Here is an 11,777-nt window from a genome sequence, read left to right as displayed (position 1 = left end):
CTCATTGTTTCGGTAGTGACAAAAGGGAACACATAATCCTCATATTTGGGGGAAATAAACATTTAGTGCAATTTATTTGTATTTTAGTATGTTTCAATAGCGTTTTAGTATGCGAGTTAAAACTGTGTAATGTGATGCAGTCATTACCAAAGCATTACTGTCACTACGTAAAATGTGCTGTCATGACCGAAACATTGGATGTTTTGTCAAAAATAAAGTATAGTGAATTATCAGTGAAGATGTTATAATAGTTTTTGGTTCAATGTATATTCAATGAATCCTTAACCTTTTGCCTTCTACAAAAAATGGATTCCAAATACAACAAATCTCCTAAATTACATTTGAATTGTTCAAATTTTAATTATGGATTTACCTCTGAAAAAATATTAATAAAATAGCAAAAAACAAAACAAAACAAAACAGAAATTACAATGTAGATGTAAACAAAATCTTAATAGGTCAATATAACCTTTCTTATTAAATTATATATTACTGTGTTTCGATAGTGACAAATTTGGGGAGAGGCGGAATATTCCAAAACGTTCTGAAAATACAATATGAGAATTAACTGCACAATTACTAGACATGTGTACCTTGTATATTATACAATTTGCATATATACAACTTTTTTTGGAATACAACATTTCTTTAGAGATGTTTCCAAGACCAATTCTACTCAAAATGTTATTTTTTTTACATCAAATTTAAATTCATGTCCCAGTCAGATTTTATTGGTTAAATAAACATTTCTTACACTATCAAGAAAAACACAAATCAAATATAGCTGCAAGCAGCAATTGCGGGGCCAAGCACAAAAGAGGCAGAATGAGGAGTTAAGCACGGCAAGGAGCAGCAGACCGACTACAACAGTGAGTAACTTAAGCCATTTTAGGATAATATCAGTTGAAATGGCTGAAAAATCATAAATACAACCAATCGTAATAAAATTTAATGGCTTATTACTTTTGACCAACAGGTGGTGCTGTTTTCAAATTGATGTGACGTGTTCTGTGTGAAATGACAATGACACACACAAAGTTTGCCGTCATTATGTCAAAGCTTTGCAGAGATACAGCCTCAGATGTAGTTTGGCATCTTTCCAGCAAATTTGTTGATGCGCTAAACGAAAACGGTTTCGTATATCGACACGAAATTCATAACTTTTTGCCAGCACTGTCTGAAGATGATCTGAGTCAAATTTGGTGAAGATCGGACTAACAGTCTGGGAGGAGTTTGAAAAAGTAGGTTTTGTACATTAATCAAAATGGCGGACAGGAAGTTTGGCCAATTTCGGCATAATGGGTATCAATGTTCTCGACTTGACCCAAGGAATCTATTGGCATCAGTTTCATTCCAATAGGCTAATGTAAACAGAAGTTATTAGCATTTTTGTAAATTTCATTATTACTGTTTAGTGAATGGCGTATTACTTCTGACCCATAGGTGGCACTGTTACCAAATTGATGTGGCTTGGTCAGAGTGTGGTGACAATAGCACATATAAAATTTGGTGTCAATATGTCAAAGCTTTGCAGAGATACAGACTCGGATGCAATTTGGCATCTTTCCAGTAAATTCGTTGATGCGCTAAACGAAAACGGTTTCGTGTATCGACACAAAATCCATAACTTTTTGTCAGCATGGTCTGAAGATGATCTGAGTCAAATTTGGTGAAAATTGGACTAACGGTCTAGGAGGAGTTCGAAAAAGTAGGTTTTCAACATGAATCAAAATGGCAGACAGGAAGTTCAGCCAAAATTGGCTAAATTGGTATCGGTGTTCTCAGCATGACCGAAGGAATCTATCAAAATCAGTTTCATTTCAATAGGCTAATGTACGCAAAAGTTATTAGCATTTTTTGAAATTTCGTTATAACTTTGGGGCGCTGGCCCCAAAATTTTTATGTACATTCAGGGCATGGTGCTGAACATTTTTGTAATTAATGTCGAAATGATACGCTAATCCGTTCTCAAGATACAGCATTTTAAAGCTAAATTCAAAATGGCCGACACCCAAATTGGCTGACATGGGAAAATTGGATATGGTTCGACTCGGTATGACACACCGAATCTAAAGAGACCAGTTTTGTGATTTTTGGACAAATCATTCAGACGTTATAAAGAAAAATAGCCATTTTTCGTATCTCCTGACCACTAGGGGGGCACTGCACCGAAACACTGCAGGTAGGCTCAGGTCATGCTTGTTATAACACACACCAAGTTTGGTGTCAATATGACAAACTATTACGGAGATATAGCCTCACATTGATTTTTGCTAGCTTTTCGTAGAATTCTTTCGCGTGTTATTCGTGAACGGCTGGACGAATCGACTTGAATTCCATAACTTTTTGCCAGCATGGTCTGAAGATGATCTGGATCAATTTTTGTGACAATCGGTGCAACGGCCTAGGACGAGTTCGAAAAAGTAGGTTTTACGAACAATTGAGAATAGCGAAAAAACTAAACCTTACGATTTTTGAATTTTGGTGTCCATTCAACTCGGCATAAGCCAAGGAATCAGAGGAAAAAAGAATTTTTGTTGTGTGGCTTACGGTTCAAACGTTATTAGCATAAATCTTTTGAAAGTTTGGACAAGTGGTGGCGCTAGAGAGTTTGAGTTAGAGACTCCAAACTTGCTATGGTTAATGTTGGGACTGTCCTCTATCAGTGTGCAAAATTATACAACTTTCCCGCAAGCGGTTCTATGGGCTGCCATAGACTTGCGGCGGAAGAGGAAGAAGAAGAAGAAGCAGAATAATAATAACGCCAACGGATACAATAGGTGCCACCGCACCTCCGGTGCTTGGCCCCTAATTATATATTTTTACATTAACAATGTAATCTATTCTAAGTTATGTATTCTAAGTATGAATGTCATCAAGTTAGTGTTTCTAAGCATTTTACATTTATTCCAAAATAACTCAAGACAGTTCCTCCATTCATTCTCAATAACCCCCCACCAAATCCACCGCACGCTTTACGGGGTCTGTTAAACCTCAGTGGGCTCAGGGGGAGGCGAGAGAAATATGTTTAAAATATATTTCAATATATTTGATAAACCTTTACAAGCAGCAAATCAGAATATTAGAATGATTTCTGAAGAATCAGGTGACAATGAAGACTGGAGTAATGCTGTTGAAAATTCAGCGTTGCATCACTAGAATAAATTACATTAGAACATATAGCAAACTAGAAGTTATTTAAATCGTAACAATATTTCACAATATTATAGTTTTACTGTTTTTTCAAACAAATGCCGCCTTGGAAACTTCTTTTAAAGTCTGACTGATTTCAAACTTATGAATGGTTCTTTCTTCTTTTTTTCCTTCTGGTGCTGTGAAACAGTGCTACAGGAAACATGCCAGCGATATAAAACCACACAAGCCTTTCTCTTTTTGGTAATCTATTCATCTCGTCTTAAAATACCACTGCACGGCTGTGTAACAATGAGCGTGGAAACTGAATGGAAACCGAATCGTTCCACTGTTTTAACTCTATTAAAAAAAAAAAAAAAAAAAAAAAAAAACCATTTCCTCTTGGTCTAACAATGCTGCATTTAGTCGTGCGTCAAAACCACTAAATGTCTTACTTCTGGGTAAGCAGACAGATGCATTTTGAAGAACAGCAAGGCTGCAGGTGAATCATTTAACATGATTCTGGATTACTGAAAGCCCTCAGCATAGGTTTTGCTTGCTGAAGAAATCCAATATTAATCGGTCAGATGAAAAAATGAGGGTTGTGTGTTGCAGGTTAATGAATTATATAATAAAAGTGACACAGGACATAAGAGGACGCTGAGGAAAATGTGCTGGAGGGCTGATTCCATAATTGAAGAACCAGCCTCATGAACTTTCAACATCACCTGCTGTTAACACAGACCTTGAGAAACACCACACATGACAGTATGCTATTGTAGCGTAGTACTGTTAAACAGGGTTGCTGCAGGATTTTTAAGCTCAAATGTAAGACTTTTTAAGACCTACACAAATAAAATTAATACCATAAGAGCAGGGCAATGTCTATGGTTAAATACTAAACTGTAAAAACAGTTCAGACAAAACAGAGTTTTATAAAATGATACACTTCACATTTCTTTAAAAGTACCAATTTTTAAGAAAATAGATGAGTCAAAAATATTACTTCTATTAATTTAAACAATTATTATCAATAAATTATATTAATTAAAAAAAACATACAAATACATGTTTTTCATGACTTTTATGATGAATGATCTTCTTAATGATCCACCAGTTCACATTTACAGCTGCATGTTTGCAGGGTAAAAACATGGGTCGCTTTTCGCTTTGGTCTGAGCAAAAACATGTTCCTGCAATACAGGAGGCTGCAGTTCTAGGACCCTATTTTTTGGGACAGTGCCATCTAGCAATTCCATTCCAACAGAAAAAAAAAAAAACCACACGCAAAGACTAGATCCATGGAAACTATTCATTTTTTATCTTTCCGTCTTATTTTTAATGTAAAAGCTGGCATAAACTTGAGTGTTCGAGGGGGTGTCGGCCATCTCCATTTAGCCTATTTAGTTGTCCCAAAACAGTTCATTATGCTGCTGGATGTTGTAAACAAGTATTTGTATTCAAATTAGTTTACATTTAGTAAAGTACTAATAAACACACTAATTTGTACAGCAACTGTTTTACTGTTTACTGCACTTTGTTAAGTGGGTCACACATCAGACATGAAGCGCTGCGGCTAATTAACTGAAGTCTAAAATATACTGAAATAAATTAGGTTAAATATTTTAAGAAGGTTACCCAGGGGTAAGTTTAGGGTTAGGAGTTGGTTAGGAAAATAATTAAGTGTATACATTTAAACAATTACATACAGTATTTCCTTAAAAATAATAATATACAGAATTGAAGCAGATGGCGCATTCAGTACACAAAGCAGCTCAGCACTGGACTTTGAACATGCAGTGCTCATGTTTATTTAACGAAATCATACCCTTTTTAAGTTTAATCGTCAGACTAAGCTGTATCGCAATTCTGGTCTTCCCGTGCTTCAAATTTAAGACCTCTTAATCATAATTAAGACTTTCTTGTACAATTTAATGACCTTAAATTTGATACAACTAAATTTAAAGGGGTCATAGGATGCAAAGTTCACTTTTACATGCTGTTTGAACATTAATGTGTGTTGGCAGTGTATGTACAAATCTACCCTATAATGATAAAAATCCATGCAGTGGTTTTTAATTCATCTGTAAAAATCATATTCCCTTTTTCAAATCAAGCCATTCTCATATGCCTGTCATTGTTGCGTCACACCGACAGAGACCGCTTCTACAATAGTTGATTGACATTAGCGTCTTACCTAAGATCAGTTGTAACAGTCCAACCTCCATGTTTTGATCCCGGAGCAGGGAGGTAAGTTAGACAAGAATTGAGCGATTGAGGTGTTGTGTTGCTGGATGTAATAATGAATGTAGTGGTCGTCATTTACTCCCGACATCTGAGCCGCTGAAGATGCAGTGGATTATGTTTGTTTGTGAAGGGAATGCGCCTCCCGATCTACATATATCCGTCTATGTTCACGCGAATCATTCGTGATCCAGCTTCACTTACAGCAGAAGTGAGTATAAGGTTTTTTTTTATGAATCTTTGCGATCGCCTTTCCTAATAATGTGCTAGTTAGCAAGTTTAGCGGCTAAATGCAGTTAAAGTAAACAGGCTCGTCACTCCACAGAGAGAAGAGAGGGGCGGAGCAAAGAGAGCTCATTTGCATTTAAAGCATCCTCAACCAGAATGGGATGATTTTGCAGAGCTGATTTTGGCAAAGTAAAAAGGGTGTTGTTTTACACAACCACTGAGAATTTTTAATCAAAGTATATTACAGACTTTTCATTAAGACCCTAAAGAATCATATCAACTTGTGGAAAATGGGCATCCGATGACCACTTTAAGACTTTTTAAGGACACGTGAGAACCCTGGTTAAACCATAGTGACACCTCAAATGCACACACACAATAACAGGCGCAAAAACAAAGGCACACCCACACTCACACAGACAGACGTATACATACAGACTGACATACGCCCATGCAATGCTGGCTTTTCACAGGTGTGAAACCACATCCTGTCCCAAAGCATAGCTTTCCATGAGCTCAGATATGTGACACAGAGCAATCATTGTGTTCAAGTAAATACACTTACAAACACTTTCATGTACAACAGTCAGTCTCTCTCTCACACAAACACACACACACACACACACACACAGAAACACGTGCAAACACTTTCATGTGTAACCGTCTAGCTCACGCACACACATAAAGCAGCTTTTCGAGATAACATTTAGATTATATATTTTTTCTGTTATATTTTGATTTCAAAATAGATTAAAACCTATTAGATAATATCCATCAATTTAACAACACTGACTATTTTTTTCTTAAATATTGCAGTCTTATTATAAATGATTAATCTGTGCACAGTTGTTTTTAAAATTTCATGTGCAATGGTGTGAGGGCAGGACAAAAATTTCTCCCCTCCAGCAACCTGTCACTCACATGAGGTCACGGCAAATGACAACGGTCCAATAATTTCCCAGTAGACAAAATCAAATCCTGCCTACATGTTTTCTCATTCGAGAAGCTAAGAAGGAAAGATGATCACAACTTCTGACTCAACTTTGTTCGCACATCATTTGATTTTGATCGGAACTTCAGAGCGGGTTCGCAAATCGTTTGATTTAGATCCGAACTTTGGAGTGTGCATCACGAATCATTTGATTTAGATAGAAACTTTGGAGAGTGGATCACAAATCATTTGACGTAGATTGAAATTTCAGAGCGGGTTTGTGAATCGTTTGCTTTAGATCAGAACTTCGAAGGGCGGATTGCGAATCATTTGATTCAGATCTGGACTAATTGCAGGTTCGTGAATCGTTCGCTTTAGATCAGAACTTTGTAGTGTGGATCACGAATCATTTGATTTAGATCGGAACTTCAGAGCAGGTTCACAAATCATTTGATGTAAATCGAAATTTCGGAGCGGGTTCGTGAATCATTTGCTTTAGATCGGAACTTCAAAGGGCGGATTGCAAATCATTTGATTCAGATCTGGACTTCGGGGCAGGTTTGTGAATCGTTTTCTTTAAATCAGAACTTTGGAGCGGGTTCGCAAATCATTTGATTCAGATCGGGACTTCAGTGCATGTTCGTGAATTATGTTTCAGTTCAGGATTTTTTTTTCTGATTTGTATTTTTTGTTCTTAAACGCTAGAAAACATTAAACCGTTAAGGCAGCACAGTTATAAAAACAAAAAGAAAAAATAAAGTATACACAAATACAAATCCCTTAAGAAAATTAACTGTGGTTTTACTATAGTAAAAGTGTAGTATACTTTGTAATACTTACAGTAGTAATACTGGCATTTGCTTCACTTTATTTTTGCCGTTTTTATTAGTATATCTTTATCAATTTTTTTTTTTAGAATTAGAAATTTGACCTTATTTGACTCCATTAGACCTTGTTTGATAAGTGAGATCTCTGATTGAAGTCCTTGAAGATATAAAATATAGTAGTGCTTGAAAAGTCCTTGAAAGTTCTGGAATTTCATTTTACAATATCTGTACAAACCTAATAATTATAGATCTCTTGTGGATCACTTTTATTGGACTATTTTAACTATTTTCCTTACTACCTTTCTAGGTCTTAAACGTGTCGGTTGCGTCGCTGTCTATGCAGGGTCAGAAAGCTCTCGGATTTCATCAAAAATATCTTAATTTGCATTCTGAAGATAAACAAAGGTCTTACAGGTTTGGGATGACAAAAGGGTGAGTAATTAATGACACAATTGTCATTATTGGGTGAACTATCCTCTTACACAAATGCACCATCCTAGTTTCCAGTAATCTGGCAGCATACTTCGAGAATGACACAATCACTTCTGTAGCTGTCGGGCTCATGCCATCCTTGCGTTTAGCACACAATGGCACTTACTGTACCGCCACATGACTCATGAGAGGGTTACAGTAAGCACAAAGCTCCTACATTATCTCAGCACCCTGTCTCTCACTTTCTAATCCTATTTCCCTCTGTCATTCCCCTTTACTTGTTCTCATTCCTCCACCTCTCAGAAGACTGACCTACTGTGCAGTTAGCCGTGTAGACACAGAGCAGTTCCAGGACTGCTGTCATTGCGAGATCGTCAAGCAGGAACCAGGGCCACAGAGCCATCAGCACCACTGCCAGACGCAGTTCTGTCGCCACAGCCTGTTGAGACAAAAACTGGCGGTATCAGTCAACACTCAATATTCACATCATTATACTAGCTTAATATGATAATTTATCAGGGACTGATTTATTTATTTATTTTCAATTTACTTGCATGTCATATGAAAAAAAAAAAAAAAAAAATCATTATTTGTTACATAAATACATTGTATATAAACACTTCTAGCATTTAAACATATAATTTTAATATTAGCCATAACATGAAAATAATAATCAGCTTATCAGGATACCTAAGAAACTCAATGTAGGGCTATAGAAAAGGAAAATAAATGGTGACAAAATGTTCATTCTTCAAAATAATGTTTTTTAACGTTAATCAAAAGGCTGTAAATTAGACTGTATAATTGGTCAAACATTCATCCAACAATCTCAGGTTGATTAACTCCCTTTGTGCTTCAGAGAAATGATCACATGACTGATTACATGCATACAATCTTGCTGGGTGTCGTGTAGATTTTCTTGTAAAGACACCACCTCAGTCCTTACAAGAAAATTTGCATGACGCCAGCAACATTTTAAACCCGCAGTGTTTCACACCCACAAGACCCCCTTGTGAGAGCGTTTGCGGATAATGTACAATGAACGTAACTACTCAACTAATCAGCACGGGGAAGATTATTTGAAATTACGTACTTTGCATTCATTATGTTGATGGAGGCAATTTCGCAGGATCTCTAGAATCATCTTAAGTTCTCTCATGCTGTTCTCCACCTGCTGACATCGAACAAAGACAGAGCAGTTAGAACAAGATAGCATGCTGATAGTGGTAATTTTGATACCATCTTATTTATATATGCATACATTTGCGTCACATTTCCCTGTTTGTATTGATTATAATTGTAACACTTCATAATAAGATTTATTAATAGATCTTAACCAAAATTACATGTTGTATAACAAATGCACGTAGCACAACATGATTTACTGACATAGGGACTAGTGAATTCTACAATCACTGTGATTAGTTTACATATTTAAAAAAATTATCTATACAGTAAAATATGTTTTAAAAAAATCCTATGATTGTAAAAAACACACAAGTAAAAAATAATATAATATAATATATAAATGTAAGAATAAAGCATAGTGAAGTACTTTAGTTTTTAAATATTAGTAATTATTTGAATCAATGTTGGTATGATTTAACCAGCATGTAGGAAGCCTTTTTGTCATCATGTGAAGAATTTATGAAAACCATAAAACAGGAAATTTTATGACTCAGACATTTCACATGTCCTCATGTTACCCTTGGTATGAGCCCAGGAGGGGGGAAGAAGAAGAAAAAAACAAAAAAAACAAAAATTCACATTATATGTAAATAAATAAATTTAAACAATATATATTCTTCCTGATCACCAAGCCTGCATTTAATTGATCCAAAGTACAGCAAAAATATTCTGTAAAATTATTTTTACTATTTAAAATAACTGTTTTCTATTTGAATATTTGTTAATTTTTTGTTTATTCCTGTCAATGCTGAATTTAATAGCATCATTACTCCAGTCACATGATCCTTCAGAATTCTAATATTCTAATTTGCTGCTCAAAAAGAATAGAGAATCCTGATAATAATATTGATAATAATGCTAATAAAAATGTTTCTTGAAAAGAATCAGAAATATTTAGAATGATTTCTGAAGGATCATGTGACAGTAAAGACTGGAGTGATTTTGCTGAAAAATTTGCTTTGATCACAGGAATAAATTACATTTTTAAAATATATCCACATAGAAAATTGTTATTTTAAATGGTAAAAATATTTCAAAATTGTACTATTTTGCTGCACTTTGGATTAAATAAATGCAGGCTTGGTGAGCAGAAGAGACTTCAACATTCAAAAAACATTAAATATCCTACTGTTCAAAAACTTTTGACTGGTAGTGTATATTAGAAAAGACTATAAATATGTCTTGGACATATTTATTACTGTTAAATACATGAATCAAGTATTCATGACAATTTCACTAGTAATCTGCATTATATAAGTAATAATGATTGTTGCATTATTAATCAATGTTGAACTGGTTAAATCAACTGATCCATAGGATCGTTCCATTTGGTAATTTTTTGTCACATTTGTGACTGCAATGTGTCTCTCTCCCTTCACCTGCCTCTACCTCCCTCCTCCCTCTCAACAGGTTTTTTAGTGTTTCTGATGTTGAGGCTGTCTGTCATGTTGCCGGAACCCTCCGTACCTTCCTCCTGTGAGCACTCTTGCCCGGTTTCACAGACTCCAGGTGAAGCTCTGCGTAAATGTGCTTCATGCGTTCCACACAGCTGTCAATCACACCAGCTGAAGAGGGAGAAGAGACATGTATCTGTCTATGTACTCATCCATCAGACGTAACATCAGGCATTAGACACAAATATACCATCACCTGGGACTAAAATTAATCTGTATGTGAGAGTTCCTCCTAGTTGAGGGAATAACACCTTTTTACTGCTACTTTTTAAAATGGACACAATTCCATACTTCCTGAAGTTTACTCAAATGTTAGTCAAGTTTTTTGTTTATATAAGATTTTGTAAGTTTTTGGTTTTCAACAGAACAAAACAGGGTGTTTATGCTACTGTATATATCCACCTTTTTCAATTTTATAGGTTTGGCTTTCGGTCTCATCTGCGTCCAGCTATTTTTAGCTGTACAAAACAGCTAGTTTTGCTGCTTGATATTGGAAATAAGTGTGTCTTAGCTTATTTTAATGTATTATCTTAATTAAACAAACTGGTTTATAGTGCAAACAGTTTACCCATTTACTGCACGTTGTTATTCTTCTCGTTATTTCCCTATAGTGGCTAATGCCCATAGGCCCATAGGCTTACTTCCGCGTTGAAGAGAAAGGTGGATAGTATGCTGAATATTCAATATGCATTAATATGTAGCTGTAGATGATCATATGCAAATGTGCTCATAGATGTGACATCAAAACCAATAGTTTTCGATTTCTATAAATTCTAAAAAGTTTGGATTGAATGAGGAGGGAGCCATGCGTTGTGAATGCTAGCGTATGTCTACACTGTGCGTCATAAGTTAGTTCCTCATTTTGTGTTTGTGCTAGAGATCAGTGAACTGATCTTTACCTTTACATGCATAACTCTGAGCGCTGGAGCTACAGGCTAATAGAGACATGAGCGCTTTGGCCGTCATCTTTTTCAGGGGGTCCTGGAACGGGATCTTCTCATATTGCTGTAAATTGAACAGGAAACACAAAATCTTTGGATCTTAATTCAATAATCAGAATAATGCTGTAATGATCTGTGACCCTGGACTACAAAACCCAGCGTAAGCAGCACAGGTATATTTGTAGCAATTGATAGTTTTCATGTGTCATCACACCCTCACATGGAGGGCAAAACAAGGCTTTGCTCCACTGACCGCCAGTTATTTTTATGTGATTTGCATTAAGTAGTAAAGTAGTACAATGACATTGTATACATTCAGTACACATCTTATTAATGATGCATACTTTGTACAGGCAAGCAGATGAACCCAAAATATAAACGCAATGTGCAAACTTTCACA

General features: G+C 35.6%; 1 protein-coding gene across 4 annotated transcripts in view; it reads right to left on the bottom strand.

Moving 5' to 3' along the window:
* Positions 1 to 11,777, bottom strand: part of rttn (rotatin) — an 82,268-nt gene that overhangs the window by 5,633 nt on the left and 64,858 nt on the right. For 2 of the 4 annotated variants that reach the window (XM_051098222.1, XM_051098223.1), the window contains exons 41-44: positions 11,336 to 11,441; positions 10,450 to 10,547; positions 8,888 to 8,968; positions 8,107 to 8,233 (exon numbers count right to left, since the gene is read on the bottom strand). In XM_051098222.1, the coding sequence (XP_050954179.1) occupies positions 8,107 to 8,233; positions 8,888 to 8,968; positions 10,450 to 10,547; positions 11,336 to 11,441 (412 nt within the window). The remainder of the gene's footprint in view (positions 1 to 8,106; positions 8,234 to 8,887; positions 8,969 to 10,449; positions 10,548 to 11,335; positions 11,442 to 11,777) is intronic. The other 2 variants (XM_051098224.1, XM_051098226.1) reach the window with 1 other exon arrangement.

Source organism: Labeo rohita, chromosome 24 (genome assembly GCF_022985175.1).
Source record: "Labeo rohita strain BAU-BD-2019 chromosome 24, IGBB_LRoh.1.0, whole genome shotgun sequence".
Lineage (NCBI taxonomy): Eukaryota > Metazoa > Chordata > Actinopteri > Cypriniformes > Cyprinidae > Labeo > Labeo rohita.
This window is presented reverse-complemented; position numbering and strand designations above follow the sequence as displayed.